We start from the raw sequence: 16,891 nt of genomic DNA, 5'->3' as shown, positions 1-16,891 counted from the left end.
TGTTATTTTCATCGGTTGCCGACGAAAAAGAGCTTATTTTCATCCCATTTATTCCGTCGGCCTAATTTCATCGGCCGGCCGACGAAAATAGTTATTTTCGACTGCTTTTGGGCTATTTTCGTCAGTTTCTGGCTGACGAAATTACACTATTTTCCTGTAGTGTTTGGCCCGGCATGGGCCTGGCATAAAATGAGATTAATCGGGTCCGTCTGGGCTAACGCCTCAGCACGTGGTCTAGCCAGCACACCATGATTAACTGGTCAGCCAAGCTAGCCCATTTAACAATCAATCCATTTAAAAACTCATGTACCAACCCACATATATATATATATACCCAATTTTAACTCAAAATCCTAATTCCCACATCCCCTTCTCCAGTGCCGGCGCCGCCCCCCACCCTTTCCTCTCGCCGCGCGACCCGCCGCTGCCTCCCTTCCTCGTGCCGCGGCACCACCGCGCCACCATTGCCACCTCCTCCGCTCCCCATGGCTGCAGCGGCCGGCGCAGCCCCCTTCTCACCCCACGCCCGGTGTCGCCGGCTCCTTCTCTCCCCTCTCTGCACCGCGGTGAGCGCCGCCAGCTCCTCCTCTCCCCACGAGGCACCGGTGTCCGCCCAGAGCTCCTCCCGTTCCTGCGGGCCAGTGCCAGTGTCCGCCCCTCCCTTCTCCAAGGGAGGCGCGGCGGTGCAAATGGTGTGGCGCGGCAGCACGGACGGCACCCGCCCCCAATGATGGCGGCACTGGGAGATCTGCGAGGAGGAGCAGGGACCGCATGCGGCGTGCCTACGCAGGCCAAATGGACCGATCAGGCTGGCACGGCACGGCTAAGGCTGTCTCGTGCTGTGGCTGAGCCGCGGGGTCAGCTCGTGGGCTGGCACGGCACGGGATGGCCCATTTAGCAACTGTGCCTAAACGGGTTGTGCCTGATCGGGCCAGGCCAAATTGGGCCCATGCCATGTCGGGCCGGACCATACGTTTGGCCATCTATAGTGTGGAGTTGCTCCATGCTCCACAGAATACTATACTGTATCTGTGGGGTAACCTCCTGCAAGAGAGCTGCCCGTTTTTTGTTAGGTACTCCACGAAAACCACCTGAATCTTACCTGGGGTCCATGCATATTGGAGACCTCGAATCACATGTTTCCTGTTGCTGCTCATGCAAGCTGCACCACCCTGAAGATTGGTGCTGTCTCAAGTCACCGCAGATCAGTGGACAACCTTAGGTTCAACAATCTGCATCCCTAGCACGCACTACCCAACTGCTTTTGATTTTAGGGCTAATTAGTATTGTTTTGGGTACGTTATATAATTGGGTGAGTATGAAAGTACCTCAAGGCTCAAAGACTTAATGTACACCATGAAAGGGGTGGTGTGTTACTATTAGTATCTTTTTAATCATGCACCTTTTAAAAATGTAAGGACTAAATTATGCATTGAATTATTGTGGCGTGATTTCAATCGTACATATCTCTGGGATAAGTTTTTGCGATTTGATACCGAATGTCTTATTCTTTTGATAGGTGTCATATTTTTATACTCTTGACGATGTTTCCCGTGTCTGTGTTTAATATCTTTTTTCAATGTCTCTGCTGTGTGCATTACAATTGTTTCTTGCATTTCAATCTCGGTACAATTACCACATTATAACCTTCGTGAAAATATTAGTAAAAATCTAACTGTAAAAAACCTATGGTTCATTTTATTTTCAGGAATGTTGAATGGTTGCCTCAAAAAATAGATGTCGGTTTTTGGTACACCATGACGAGGACGAGGAGGACGAATCGTACACCGGCCAGTAAAAATACGCCACGATTCTCCGGAGCTTGATGGCTACCACTCACGAACAGATATTTATACTCGTTCAAGCGAATGCCTTACGTCCAGTGTGAGTGTTTGTTCTCTTTACTTGCGTTTAAGTGTTGGGTGCTTGCAACGGGGTGTTTATAAGCGTGCCAATGTATGGAAAAAAATCTAGCTCCCCTTTTATAGGCCCGGTGGCTGGGCTACAACAAGAGAAAGGGGTGCCTTATCGCTTAAGGTTGACATCCGGGGGTGAGATCGAAAATGCTACACGTATCCTAGCAAGGGTCCCGTAGGATTGTTACGCTCTGCCACGTTGTGCTGATGGGTTCTAGGCGACGAGTCAGCCACATTGTCCGGTGTGGCTCCAGTCCCGTCCGCCAACTCCATAGCAGGACATGGTGTGGGCATGGTCATCGCACAACTAGGGCTTGGTGGCCCTTGTGGCCGTGAAGGTGCTCCGTTGGCTAGTCGGATGGTCGGATCGCTCCCAGGATGAGAGAGGGCGTGGTGGCCCTGGCAGCGTGGCGTGCCTCTTCACCCTAGGCCTGGTGGCGGAGCATGACGCAGTACGACTCGTCCCGTCGATCTGATGGGGCATGGGCGGACGGTATGGGCACTGGTCAGAGAGGGTCTTGATGGCTCGGCTAACCAGGGGTGCACATGCTGGACCCTCAGTTAGTGCCCGGCGTCCTTGCCTCTGGCTGCCATGCCGGGCACGTGGGCTGGCGTGCGGGTTACGTCGCTGTGAGGCACATTTATTGTTCTCCATCGGTGCGCCCTGTCGAGAGTGCCACGTGTCCCTTATTCCTGACGTCGGGTCGAGAGGTTGGGGTCAGGGCTTCTCATGTGGGCCCGGGCGGTCAACGTGGTCCGGGCCGCTTTGCTAGTTGGGCTCTTGCCTTGTTGGGCCGTGCGGCCTATCTGCGTCTTGCGGGAGCATCCTTCTCGGGGGTACCCATGACAGTACCCGTCAATAGATTTTTGTTAGATTTATGTGTTTGGCACTGGCTCATTTTGAACTTGCATCTTGTAGGACGTGAAATATGATACAATTGAGTCAACGTAAAACACAAAGCATGCTGTACGAAGGTAAAAATTTAACTGATGCACATTGCTTGTTGAACTAGCAATGAAATAGATTCCACTTATCATTTACATCTTAGGTCTAAGTTATTGTTCTTTAACAGGAGAGAGTCACCCTGGAAGGTGGATGTAGAATTATCAGGAGTTTCTGCAAAACTTAGGTTGCTTGAGCAGGAATTAATCAACCCGGAAAAGGTAGTGAATGGAGATTTATCCAAGATTCCATTGGTGATGACAAAACAAGTGAAAAGATACCAGACTCTCGCTGGAAAAATCAATGATCTTTGCAAACAGAAACGCTTTTAAGCATGCTTTATAGTAGCTCACTAATTTCTATAGGGTAAAATGTTTTATGTGACTTTTTATGAATAGAACTTTTGTTGTGATTCTAGGTATCAGAATTGTTTAGCCTTTCTGTTCAATACATTTATCTCTACCACAATAAAAAGAATGAAGTTAGACAACTTTTTGGCGCGACCTTTGACCTGGTCAATATGTGTCGGCCAACTTCGGATCTCGACCGTCCGATTGAAGTCTGATCAATCTCCAGAGTCCACTCCTCCCCACGCAGCCTCCCACGGTCCCATCCCCACGCCTCGGACGGTTCCCCCGCCCGACGCCCTTCCACACCCTCTCGCGTCCGGCCTGCTCTCCACACGTCGTCAAGCCGCACAACCGGGCCTCCAGCTCTCTGCCGCGCTGCCGGCCGTGGGTCCGCACCCGCCGCTGCCACACCCGGACTCCTCGCCTCCTCCCCAACGCCTTCGACATCGCCGACACCCCACCACGTTGCCTCCCCGCTGATACCCCTCTACTTCACCGGACGCAGGCCTCCACCTCTCCGCCGTGCCGCCGGCCGTGGGTCCGCAACCGCCGCCGCCACACCTGGCCTCCTCGCGTCGGCCTCCCTACGGCGTCTCCCTAACGATGGACCGCAGGCCTCCCACCTTGCCCACCGTCACTGCAGAACGCGTGTAGGGGCCGCCGCCGCAGGTGCCGTTCCACCCGACCAGGTGAGGACATCGACGGCGCTCATCCTCACGACATCCCAGGATCACAAGTGAGCTCTTCATCATCTCCTCTTTCCATTTTGCCTATTTGCAACGAAATCCATCGCGAGATGCTTGGTTTTGCAAATCTGAACAACCGTCCTTGATCTTGACTCGCGATGCAACTGGGTCATCGTTGGTTGACCCAATTCACTACCCGTACTACCCAGAAAATAAAAATTGAGTAATGGGTTGGCCTCACCAATCGCATGTGCTGACCTAGAGAACCCATTGGGTACCCAAAAGGCAAAAACTGCTTTCTTCTCCTTCTTTTTCACATAGGTCTGAGGCCCCGATAGTGTGTACAGGCAAGTAGGCAACGTGTATTCAGAAGTTGGTGCCTTGGCGGCCGCAAGCAACGAAGTGAGGAAAGGCAAGAACGCGAGCGCAGTTAGAGTTGGAAATAGGGGTAAGAACGCAATTGCCAAAAAAAAATCATCTGAAGTGAGGAAAGGCACTATCATAATGGTTTTCTTAGACTAGACCCCTTTTTTCTAATGATAAATATGCAAAGTAAACAAGGCCATTTTTGTTTTACAAATGGGAGCATAACAGATCTCAAGATGGGGATGGTGGTCATTTCAATGCACGAGATTTTTTTAATGCAAGAGAATGCTCTATAAAATGGAAACAACGTAGGTTTGCTATTGAATTATGAATCTTGTTCAAGTTTCACTTCAATGAATAGCTAAGCCATTCATGTGGTTAACATTCCCCAGATTATCTATCACACAAAAATAAGAGGCATAACTCATGCTCTTTTTCACAAATGCACTCATGTAAAATTGTCAACATAAGTTATGAATTCCTTATACAACTGCCAAGTGTTGTGCACCAACTATTATTGTTCTATATGCATGAAGCCACTGAAACTCAGTTATTTGAATGAAACTTGAAGATCACAAATAAAACAGCATCTACTGTTATTGTTGCACTACAAAGTAGGGGTAAGAACACCAAAAAACAAAACTTGTACATAGAAAGTGCTTGACTTATAGTTAATACTGGAATGCCTAGACAAAGAAGTTCTAGAGCAATTTGAAGGGCACTCAAACTAACCAGTTTGAGTAGTGAAGTCGACATAAAAGGGGAAAGATTCCATTTTTTTGGAAATAAAAACCCAAAGCATGAATTACTATGGCCTCTCCTTACTATCAGCAAATGATTGGAAACAACTGTCTTCCTAGAAATAACAAAAGTTATCCCTTAGATACACATACATCATATATTAAACATGAACAAATGCAATACTAACCTCATTAACTGGCCCCATTTGCAAGGCCCAATGGGCTTCCTTTGTACAACCAACTGCACAACAATCCCCCATCTCTACCACATTAGTAGAAGTGTTGTTCGTTGGATTGTAAACTCTTATTATCGATCCGCTACCATGTCCTATGTGAACAATTACTATTCTTCCACCATTTAACACCAACAAGGGACGTGCAGGTAAAGCATGCCAGACAATGGATGGAACTTGTATGCTGTGTTGCTTGACCCGTAAGCCCCTTTCAAAGTCCATCAGAAACCATAGGTCCATCAGGGACATTAAATGGCGATGGACCACACAACTAAGCAGCCATTCAAGGCAGCCATTGTGAGCTCATCAGTACAGGATCGACGGTTGGGCCAAACATCAGCATCCACAATGCTGCTTAGGGGTCCTCGCAGACTTGCCCTCCACTCTTCAATCCCAATGTCAAAGGAAGCTATGCGGTCCAGTGCAGGATCTTGTGCTTGATCTTGCTCATCATAGAAGAAGTATACAATCCCGTTGACGACCACAGTTAACCAGAGGCCCAAACAAACAGTTCTTGGTACGGGCTTCTTTCCCGTCCACCAAGCATTGCTGCCCCTATCCATGGCGCAGACCTCGTACAGCTTCCCTTCATGGTGATTGAAATGTTCAAGCACACGAAGGACCTTGTACTTCCCTGTCGAGGGAACTTGCCCCAACATAGCATCGGCAAATAAATAAGTGGTGTCCAGCTCGTGTGCCGCAGGTTCTTCCGCCAATCCTTCAGGATCAGGCAGGGCACGTACAGCTCCCGTGGCCAGGTTGAGCAATCGGGAGCTCCACTCGGTCCCTTTCGAAGTGCAGATGAGGCCGGCTTCTATGGATATCACGCACTCTTTCCCGCCTGTGTCATCCCCCGTCGTGCGGACCCGCTTGACGACGCGCCCGGAGAGGTCCATGACGTCGCAGATGATTCCGTCGTCTTGAAGCGCCGTGTTGTAGCCGGCGAGGATCAGGGGCGGTTCAGGGTGGCGGGCCGCGTGGGCGGCGGCGACGAAGTGCGGGTCGGAGAGGAGGCAGCGCCACGGGCGGCAGACGGCGCAGAGGCGGCAGAGGTCCCTGGCCGGGAAGCGCAGCAGGATCTCGTACAGCGCGTCGGCCGGCAAGGGCAGGCCGCCGCCCTGCGAGACCCGCCGGGAGCGCGGGTTCTGGGCCGCCATCAACGTGCCCAGGAGGCGCCGCACGCAGGATCTGCAACAGCAGCACATTGGTTGATCCCCTTCCACGCAGGTGAGGCGAGCGGAAAAAAAGACGAACACGAGCGGCGGCGGGGGGAGGGGGTTGAGCGACTTGAGATTGGAGAAGTCCATGAAGCGCGGTGGAGCCGAAACCTGGGTCGAACACCGCCGGCGCCGGGTGACTTCGACGTCCTCCGGCGGTTAGGTTAACCTCGCGCCGCCGTGGTGCCCTGCTAGACTGGCGGCGGCGGCGGCTGCTGCTGTTATTTTCACCCATGAGAGGCTGAGAAGCTGCGGCCAGGGCCCACGGATGGGTCAAGCGGAGCTCATCAAGAGAGTTTGGGCCTTAACCTATAGACAAGTGGCCCAGCAGATGATAATTTTGAATATGACGGCCTGTTCTGAGTTTCATTTATTTTTCAAACAAAATCGTGAAGATCGTACAAAAGGACATGCTTGTCATCAGACAGTCGGTACAAATGCAGGAAAGGCCATGTAACTACTAATCAGTGCTGCTCACAATCGATATCGCACAGGAGCTTTTAGGGAACTGAGGCATAGAATATAGCACCACCTCATGGAAAGGTGCAATGCAAGTAAAATCACAATCAAAGCTGAAGAACATCGATTCAGACATAACAGCCATGCCAATACTGCACGATAACCCCAGGAGTTTGAGCCATCTAGCAGCCAAAAACACGTAACCCAAGTCTAAATGCCAATTCGAGCATAACAATTTCATGAACCATTTGTCAGGGGCAAGAGATTCTTCAGTCTCACCGAGTCTCAATGCTACGCCTTTATTACACAAGTCAGTTGTCAACAACAAACATCCTAAATCCGCATGGAAAAAGTGGCAGTCTAGCGATAATTTCAAAAAAAAAGCACCATTCCTGTAGCATTGCATCAAAAGAAGTGGCAAAAGGATTTATGACTAGATCACCAAATTCGACAATTGTAGCTTGTGCAAAGACACAGTTTGTGAAAGCTGTTCTTCTATATCAGGCTGAATATTCATTCACCTACAAAGTTAAATGAAAAAAATAGAACGGAGTTAGATCACAAGGAGAATCACATAGTGAGAATTAGTTGGCGAAGAATGCAAAAGAAATGAATTACAGGGAATTGGACTGCTATTCAATAGTGACAAAAGATACAAACTAAACAAGAGTACAAGACCATTTACACTTTACAAAGTTGAGAATAGCATGTTCGAAGACAGTGATGCTGGACATGTAAGTGCAGGAGACTTAATGAATGCAAGGTAGAGTATAATAGAAAACAGAAACACAGTTTTTCTTGGATTGAAGTGTGTGTCAGATATATTGTTCAAACTTACTAGCTGAGATCATTTTTTTTTGTTGTTGTCTTCAGCACTATAACGTAGTTAAACTTCTGTAGTTCATCTGTCTCACAAAGAATAAGAGTACCAACTCGTACTCTTATTTCACAAACAAACTATCCAAAACTGTAAGCCTATATTCTGAATATCTGATACTACTACCGAGTATAGTGCATTTCCTATTATTGAACTATGTCTATATGCACTTAGATACTAAAAAATGGAACTCAATTTAATTACTCAAATAAAACATCATACTTGATTTATCTTATATTCTATCACATCAATAGCAGTAAGCACTGGGAGTATAGAATTTGGATGCAAATCAAATAACACATTCAATTCCTGAAAATGCAAAAGTAATCAACAGCAAGTATGACTGAGTGGGGAAAGACCAGACTAGGCACTTTCCAGCTTATCTTGCCAGTTGCTACAATATTATCACCGCTGAGGATCACAAAGAGGCAGCAAAATTTTCTTCTCTTACTAAAAGGAATCAGTTGATATGAAGATGCTCCTAAACAGGTTCAGAAACAAATCCTGAACACCGAGCATTTGAAACAGGAAGTATGATAATTTATCACGAAAATCTGATTGTCACGGGTTCCTTTCTACGAATGAAAACAACATTTAACCCAGATACAGATGAAATCAATGAATAGGAAATGCCTAAATTCTCCTCACCTTATGTGGAGACAGTTTCCTCCCTAGAATTTCTCAGCGAAGTTTCTCTTTCACAGAGTGCTTCTTGGCAGCGTCCCGCACCTTCTCAATATACCCTTCAATTGGTGGTGTGAGTGTCGCCATGTACCGGTTTGCAGGGAAAGGTGTCATGTCAGGTATCGAAGCAGCAGCTTGCAGCTTCTCAGGGAGCGCAGCAATGGCCTCCTTTTTGAGCGTCAGAAGCGTTGACTCTGCTGTTTGTCTTGCACGGTGCCGCCGCATTAGCACACGACTGTATTCTTTGGCAAGTCGCCGACCATCCTCGACTGTGAGCTCATACTTGGGGATTGCATCCTCATCAACCAGCCCAAGACTGATATAGTCAAGGCCTGGTGGACCCATGAGCACACGGTCCCCATCATCTGCACCAGTACCTTTGGATTTGGCTTTAGCTTTGACCTTGGCTATATCAAGCTCGCGTTGCCTCTCCTTGGAGACAAGTCCAAGCTCCTCACGTTTGGCCTCACGAAGACGCTCCTTGGGAGGCAAGTGCCGCAGGGGCGTAGATGCATTGAGACAAGACTCTGAAATCTGGGTAATGCGCTCCATGGCCTCACGACGTCCCCGGCCACCTCCACCTCCACCTCCACCAGTGGAAGGTGTCCCTTTCTTTGCTCCAATGGTGGAACGCTTCAAAGGCTGGCCAGCTTTGAGCTTACCCTTTCCTTTGGCTGTGCCACTCACTGGTGCGCGCTGCTGAAGCTGGTGATGCTGAGTGGTCGCACCAGATGCCGGTGCAGGGCTTATAGTTAGTGTCTTGAGACGCCGAAACATGATATTTCGTGCACTTGAAGCCATTCTGCATAAATCATCAAAACATAAATTATTTGACCTTTTCTTTTCTCTTTGGGGACATGCATATGATTTTCATGCAGGCAGTTAATCAAACATAGCAGGGTAGGGTCAATTAAGCTATATTACACAGATACTGATACGCGGATACGGCAGTTCCTAAAAAAAAAGCCTCCGATACGTGTATACGTTTCAGAACTTTTTTTAAAAGGAAAAGATAACAATGCATAACAAAGTTCGCAACAATAAGAAATAGAAGTTCAACATAGGCAAATAGCAGTCAGTACGAACAAACATGAGCATACAGTGGAGCCTTGATGTCAATCGTGGCTGCAGATCCTACGCTACTAGCACACTGCTCGATGCCGCCATCCACTCGAGAATGGAAGAACGAGCGACTAGATCAGAAACGGGGATTGGGGAGGAGGAAATCAAAGAGGAAGAAAAATGGAAGGAAGAAGCCATCAATACAGAGGCACGCTAGATCGGGGAGACGAGAAATGGAAGCTCACCGGAGACTTCCGTCGGCGCTCCTCCTTGCCGGCGATTCCTCGCCGGCGAGCGGCGGCGCTCGGGCGGGCGGGCGCCTGGTCCGACGGCGGCTGCGTCCTGCGAGCGTGCTGTGCGCGTGGGCGGGCTAGGTCAGGGGCGTGGAAACGCGAGAGATACAAGGCTGGGGAGCTTTGTGGGCTGGGCCGTGTACTAAAAACGTGCAGATATGTATCCGGCCCACGTATCGAGCTATGGGCGGCGTTGGCGTTTGGTGCAGTGGTGATGATGTGAGGCAAGGGCCAGGCCTCCTGCTGGACGCTGTGTTCCATTGGGCCGATGTAGGCCGTGGGGGAGATCACTGATTTATTAGATCATTGATTTATTTTGTGAAAAACAAATTCCTCAAAACTCAGTGCCCCGTCCGAACAAAATTTTAGCACGCCTCTCTTCAAAATCTGCAGCAATCTCAACTCAGGAAAGAACCATTTTTCCAAAAAAAAGCAACAGGTGCACATAACTATCCACTCATCGGTGTTTACTGGTAAGCCTACCTATGGATACGTTAAAGTAGTAAACTTGTAGGCAGGGTGTCGTCAAATCAGGAACTCAAACGTGCAAGCAACACAAGGTTTAGACAGGTTCGGATCGCGATGTACGTAATACCCTACATCCTGGTTTGTACTGGGTTGGATTAGTTATTGGTGTGTTATCCCTTTGAAGGGGGTCCCTGTCCACCCTTATATACTCTGGAGGGACATGTTTATACGTATCCTAGTTTGGTACTAGCTTAGAGTCCTACCCGAGTACTACTCAGGTAGTTTCCTTCTGTACCAACTAGTCCTACTTGTATCCGAGTACTTTACAACATATATGGTATGAGACATACCACATCACTTATTCTAGAATATTCTATGCCATATGTGCACTCCCGCGGTCCCGGGTATCATAAGCCCCTGAGCTCTTCGTAGCCGAGTACTTCTGAAGCTGTCTTCGGTTTCTTCTGAAACCCCGTCTTGAAGGTATCCTTCGAGTACTTCATTGGATGTCTCGAGATTGTGAGGTGCTCATACCCCTAAGTAGTTTTAAGTCTTCTTTTGCATGGGGTGCGATGAAAATCGCACTCCATATGGAGTAGCCTACGAGTCTTAGATTGAATCGAAGAATCAGGCTAAGAGTCAAATTAGTCTTGAATACTCTTTTCCTATCTTTCAAATATTTTTAAAAAATAAGCCATCGATGACACGTGCCTCGTAGGCCCCGAGCCTTGAATCCAAATCCTAAAAATTTGGAAAAAGGATCCAAATAAACGTGGCATGCCTTGTAGTGTATTTTTATAAACTTGAATTGATGGTTAAAATAGGAAAAATTGGTTTGAAATTCGAAAAACCCCTATTTCGAGATAATATTCCTAAAAAATAGTTAATCAAATAACTTCCTAAAATCGTCCTAAATTCCGCTCAAAACAAATCTTATCCCGAGAAAAACTCTTCAGCCAGCCAGAGTGGAATCAAAACCCTCCAGCAAGCGAGATGGAACAAGTCAATGAGTTGCTCAAGTTGATCTAGGTGCTCAAGTTGATGGGAGTCACTGGTGCATCTATGATGTACTCATTCTTCGAGCGTCGGATTCAGCCCCTGCAGAAGAGGTGCCACTTTGGTTTTGACTACCTTGAGACTGAAGATCCCTCGCGTATGTTTGCAGTGGAGTTGCCAGTGGGGGAAGCGCTGAGGCGAGTAGGACGTGTGTTGTTAGATGTAAACACCGTATCATAAGTCTCGCCGCTATTTACTGCCAAAACTCAGCCAAAACCAGTATGAAACTCCTTAGCTCAAGTACTTTTTGTCACCCTTGTATTCTATATCTAACTTGGCTTTGATGACTTGGCAGGACCACACAAACTTGTATAGGAGTTCTCCACTTATTCCAAAGATAGAGCACCCCAGTCACTTGAAGCCGTGCGTATCAGCCGCTCAGGAGTAACTGTCCTTCCCTCGATCCCGTGACCGATGATGAAGGTGATGATACTAATGATAATCTTACTCTAGCAGACTTCCTGAAGATGTCAAGCACAAGAATCTCCAGGAAGACACAATCTTGCCTGGTGGTGAACTCTTGCCCAGCCACACTAAGAAGCCAAGTGTCACCACTCAGAAGCTGTCGGAGGAAATCTCCAGCCGGGTGGCGGAATGCACCCGCCTAATTCTAGTTAAGAAAGAGTTTGGGGGAGACCTAGGAGCGCTTGATCGATGGGCGGATGAACACAGGAAAGACATAAGGATTTTAGAGTGGTTCGGGCTGCCAGAGTGTAATACCCTACGTCCACTTGGGTGTTGTATTGATTGTGGAAGCCTGGATGCAACTCCAGATTGAGATGTGTCCTTTTCTAATGAGTACACTCTCCCTTTTATAGTCCAAGGGGAGTGCTTACACTGTGCGGGGTCCCAACAGGTGTGCCCGGCCAACAGGAGCCTGTTTTACGAGGGATATGGAGATCTTCATCTCCAGCTCCTCTCTGTATTCCTCACGATCGAGAAGTTGATGTGCGTATCTACAGCCAGGATATGGCCGTGTGCCGCCTCGCCGGCACAGTGTCTACTGTCAGTGTTACCCAACAGTAGAAGCCATGCTGCCACTGTTGGGCCAGATCCCTCTGACAGATGAAGAAGCAGCGCTAACCCTGCCGCGACGTCGCCTCCGCGCACACTGTTGCAGCGCACGCCTCAGCACACCTGCAGCAGGCCATCATTACTCATGCGCGCGGCGCCGTGATGTGACTAGACGCCGTCTGCCCGCGCGCAGAGCACAGTGACGTGCCACCTTGGTAACAGACGGGCTTACCGTGGTGTCAGTTGGGCAGACCATGCTTTGACTTGGGCACACACAGCCTACCAACCAGCATTTAATGCGGTTGTTGGGTTGGCGTCCCGCGGAGGGCCTTCTACCTCGGGCACGTGGCAGGGCCGGCCCTGGAGTCGCCACCTTGGTGGCACGTGGCGGCGCCGGACCCCTTCCCGGAGGAAATAGGGGGCCTCCGGGCCCCCGAGGCTAGCTGGAGAGACAGGCCCATAGGGGTCTGGCTCCACACATGGCGGCGTCGGACCCCCTGGGGGGTCCGGGCCTGTGGAGGCCATCCCCAAGTACCTTGCCCTCATGGGCACGTGGGGGGCATCGGACCTATATAAGCTCAGGGGGGAGGTCCGGAGACCACGGTCCCAGCTGCCAGGTCCGGACCGTACGTTCTGTCTCCTAGAGGACAAGGGTGTGGGCTTGGAAAACTCTGTGTCCACCAGGGTGGACAGTCTGTCAGATGACTTCCTAGCAGGCTAGGCCCGCGGAGAGGCAGATCTCCTCGTAGTGGGCTACAATGGCCTTCTGGCCGTTGAGCGGTTCCTTGGCGATGATGGAGGATAGGCGGTCGAGCATGTGGTGGCGCGCGTCCACCACGATGCGCCTGGCGCACACGCCGGAGCCTGACACCATCGCGTTCTCCTGTGAGGCGACAGTGAGACGCTAAGGGTCTGGACACCCTAGCAGGAGGTACCCCTATCCGTATGTACCAACAGAGGCCCCCGGGCCCACCTCGGGTGAGGAACAAATCCGCAGGTGGGGCCATATCCCAGCGTCGCGCCGGGTGGCCAGCTTGTTTCCGCCGGGAGAAAGGGCAGGAATGTCCTTTCCTCCTTTGCGGGATCCCCGAGGGGCCCGTCCTCCGCCCGAGCCGTGCACGTCAGGCGGTTCAGATTCTTATCTTATTCGAGCCCGTCCCGCGGCTCGGGCGGTTCGGATTCCGCCTTTCCCCCTGCCTCCAGCAACCACTCCTTTGACTGGCGGGCCCAGGCCCACCAGTCATTGGGTGTGAGAGGAGGGGGCCTGGTGCAGGCAGCCGTTCGGCTTCTCCTCGGTCGCGGCGGAGCTCGAGAGGGTGAACAGCTTTTAGATAAAAGGTAGGCACCTAAGAGACCGGCTACCTTTTTGCTCTTGCCTTCATCAGTCGCCGCAACGCCCCTTCGTCTCCGCACATTTGCAATCTGCTTTCTAGCGCTCGGCATTCCTTCTCTTTCCTACTCCCTTGTGATCCATCCCTCGCAATCGCAGCGTCCATCATCATGTCTTCTCTCCCTTTTCCACGCCACTTCCAGAGCCAGAGCCAGCTGGACCTGGTGCGCCGCGTGCTGGGATGGACCGTGCCGGAGCATGCCGGGAGGATTCGGGCCAGCAAAATCCCCCTCCGCGACCATGCCACGGTGGAGTTCGTCCTCTTCAACTCGTACGCTATGTGCGGGTTGGTACCTCCGATCTCCTCCTTCTTCCTCCTGCTCCTGGAGGAGTTCGGCCTTCAGCTCCAGCACCTCACCCCCCACTCCATCCTCCTCGTGGCGGTCTTCGCCCACTTTATGGAGATGTTTGTGGGGGTCCGTCCCTGTACCGTTATCTTCAGGCATTTTTATGCCTTGGTCGGGACAGGGAGGAGCAAGCGCGAGGTTGGCGCTTACTACTTCCAGCTCCAGCAAGGGATGGTGAACTCCTACATCAGCACCTTTTCCAGCGCTAAGTGGGAGGATTGGCGTGACAGCTGGGTCGTCGCCGAGGCCGACCCCAACGACTGCCTGGAGCTGCCAACATAGAGGCCCCAGAGTGACTAGAGCACCTGGAAGGCCAAGCCGTCGCTGCCGGAGGGGCTCGTTCCGGTCCTGAACCGGGTCAAGAATCTGGAGAAGGGTGGCCTGACGTCCCTGATGGTGCTGGGCGATTTCTTGAAGCGGCGGATCGCCCCCCTGCAGCAGCGGTCAAGGATGGCCTGCATGTACACGGGCCGAATGACTACTGCAGGATCACGCGCGGGCCTGGCACCGATTTCACCAGGGCGGAGCTGGAGGCAGCAATCCAGGCGTTGATCGGTGACACATTCAGCCTGGAGACACTAGTCCTCCCGAACGGGGTCAAGGCCCTGTGCGAGGACCAGGCATTGCAGTCGTCGGTCTTGGCGTCAATGCCGACCCTCGACGAGGGTGGTCTGGCGTCCGGCTGGTAGGAGGTGACCCCAACCGTGGAATCCGGATCTCCGGCACCTCTCCTGACCGCCAGCAACGCACTGACCAAGGTCCCGGGGGGTCCAGCCATGGAGGTCCGGCCCCCGCCGGGAGGGGAAAGGAGAAGGTGCCGGTGCCGGAGCACCGGCACAAGGAGAATGTGGGTGCCGCCCCGTCCCGGAGGGACGACGAGGCGCAAGGGGCGGCCCCCGCGCGAAGCAGCCAAGCAGAGGGGTCCAAGGCCCAGAGGCTCCAGCGTGGTGATGGCTCCTTCGTGGGGGAGCCGGCCCCAAACGCCAGAAGACGGCGGAGGCGGAGAGGCAGAGCAAAGCTCCAACACCTCCGCCCCAACGCCAGCAACCGGAGGGGAGGTCGGAGGAGGCACGACTGCCTTCTCTGGAGCAGCAGATTCCTCCACCTCCACCGACGACGCGGCACCCAGCAACGCCACCACCACCGTCAGAGCCAGCTCCTTCAGCCCCATCCCTGTCGCCGAGGATCGAGGAGCCTTCGGCAGGAAAAGGGATCCCCCGATGGCCCAGGGTGGCTGGGAGTGGCTCGACTTCATGTAAGTAGCCTTCCCAAGCTTTTCTTTGCTCTACTTGATTTTTGGGCCCTAACACCACCGGTGTATGTCAGGCCCCATCTTCTGGACGCGTCGTTCGTGTCTGCTGGTGATTCTCCGGCTGGGGGGTCCGGCCCCCAGCCAGCTTCATCCTGCCCTGCTAGGAGATCGACGACAGCACCAGCAAGGCCACCGCCCGCGCCAGCACCGGTAGAGTCCGGACCCGGAGGTTCAGAGCCGGAGGTCTCACCCCCAAGGCCCGAAGCTGCACCTCAGGAGGAGGCTACCCGTCCCGCTGCGACGGCCGAGGCCCCAGCAGCGGCAGCAACGCCGGACGTCACGGCGGAGGTCCCCCCAGCAGGGCCAGCAGCAGAGGAGGCTGCGGTGGTGGCAGAGGCAGCAGCGCCAGAGGTCGCAGAGGTCGCCAGCACCGCCACACCACCCGCGTAGGAGGAGGAGCCGGAGGTGGTGTACGGGAGGCACCTTCTCCCGAGCCCAACGGAGGTCCCTCTCCCCCGCCTCCTAGCCAAGAGCCAGCAGGCGCATGAGGAGTTGGAGGCGGGCATCTGCCGGGAGTGGGAGAAGCTGGAGGCAGAGCGCCTTCGACTCTCCGACTGGGAGCACCGGGTGGGGGACCGCATCAAGACAGTCTCCGCCCGCTACGCTGGGGAGCGCGCCGAGCTCGCGTAGGAGCGCGAAGTCCTGCAGGAGCAGCTGCAGAAGGCTCTCGACCGAGAGGCGGCAGCTGCCCAGCGGGAGAGAGCGGCTGCCCGGCGGGAGGCGCAGGCCGTCGAGCGGGAGCTCGTGGCGGAGATGAGGGTGAGCGCGGCGGAGGACAGTACGAAGACCGCCCAGGAGCTGACCAACCAGGCCAAGGCGGTGATGGGGCTGATCAAGGAGCAGGAAGCTGCCCTTGCAGAACGGGAGGCGATGTGGTGGAGGGATAGGCCAACTGTGGCAGAACCAACCTGAACTACACCGGCTCAAGTACGCAAGTCCTCTCTCAAGGGCTTCAACGTGCTTCAAACGGTATAACCCTTGGCCTGTCGGGTAACGTCCAGATAAACCACCGAATGCAGGATCAAACAAGGTACCTCGCACGAAGGCGAGTCCAGATATACAAATGCCATCACATTTTACATCACAGGCAGGTATATTACATGAGTGTTTAAAAGTAACATTGGTTCCCAACTGATGGAAATTATTACAAAACAGTTTAAGTTTCAAGTCATGGCAGCGGAGTTTAAAACACGGACACTGTACACGTCGTCAGTACGGATATCATGCCAGCCCTGGCATGATATCACTCGGTGGGATCTGTGTTGGCCGGGGACGGGCCCCACTCCACGGACCAACCATCGGGCAGCGGGTAAGGCCATGGCATAGGCAGAGCAGGGTCGTCAGGGGGATTACCTGAACCAAAAAGTCACAATGCAAGACTGAGTATTCCAATACTCAGCAAGGCTTACCCGTTCATGGTATACTTAGCCATGTAGCTAGACTTATGAAGGTTTTAAAGGTTATCGGCAAAGTTTTCA

The 16,891-nt window shown here is 52.1% G+C and overlaps 2 protein-coding genes and 1 long non-coding RNA gene across 3 annotated transcripts; 1 reads left to right on the top strand and 2 right to left on the bottom strand.

Annotated features, from left to right (window-relative positions):
- The first annotated feature begins 3,564 nt into the window (after window positions 1-3,564).
- On the top strand, window positions 3,565-12,137 carry LOC112881926. The gene is made up of 2 exons (XR_003226551.1): window positions 3,565-3,945; window positions 11,646-12,137. It is a non-coding gene; the product is annotated as an uncharacterized LOC112881926 (long non-coding RNA).
- On the bottom strand, window positions 5,406-6,691 carry LOC112881924. Its single transcript, XM_025946856.1, has 2 exons — window positions 6,489-6,691; window positions 5,406-6,422 (listed from the first exon to the last, which is right to left on the bottom strand). Exons 1-2 carry the CDS (start codon window positions 6,539-6,541, stop codon window positions 5,483-5,485), a joined length of 993 nt encoding a protein of 330 aa, XP_025802641.1. The 5' UTR covers window positions 6,542-6,691; the 3' UTR covers window positions 5,406-5,482.
- On the bottom strand, window positions 7,118-9,919 carry LOC112881925. The gene is made up of 3 exons (XM_025946857.1): window positions 9,779-9,919; window positions 8,436-9,273; window positions 7,118-7,431 (listed from the first exon to the last, which is right to left on the bottom strand). Exon 2 carries the CDS (start codon window positions 9,270-9,272, stop codon window positions 8,469-8,471), a length of 804 nt encoding a protein of 267 aa, XP_025802642.1. The 5' UTR covers window position 9,273; window positions 9,779-9,919; the 3' UTR covers window positions 7,118-7,431; window positions 8,436-8,468.
- Window positions 12,138-16,891: the final 4,754 nt, after the last annotated feature.

The sequence above is a fragment of the Panicum hallii genome, chromosome 2 (assembly GCF_002211085.1).
Source record: "Panicum hallii strain FIL2 chromosome 2, PHallii_v3.1, whole genome shotgun sequence".
Classification (NCBI taxonomy): domain Eukaryota; kingdom Viridiplantae; phylum Streptophyta; class Magnoliopsida; order Poales; family Poaceae; genus Panicum; species Panicum hallii.
Note: the sequence above shows the minus strand (reverse complement) of the source record. Positions and strands in the feature narration are given on the sequence as shown.

Excerpts from the sequence above, each read along its gene's own strand:
- LOC112881925 (XM_025946857.1), bottom strand. The coding sequence starts at position 9,272 with ATGGCTTCAAGTGCACGAAATATCATGTTTCGGCGTCTCAAGACACTA.
- LOC112881924 (XM_025946856.1), bottom strand. The coding sequence starts at position 6,541 with ATGGACTTCTCCAATCTCAAGTCGCTCAACCCCCTCCCCCCGCCGCCG. Across the intron at positions 6,423-6,488 it reads CTCCCCCCGCCGCCGCTCGT|ATCCTGCGTGCGGCGCCTCC; the intron begins GTTCGTCTTTTT and ends CTGCTGTTGCAG.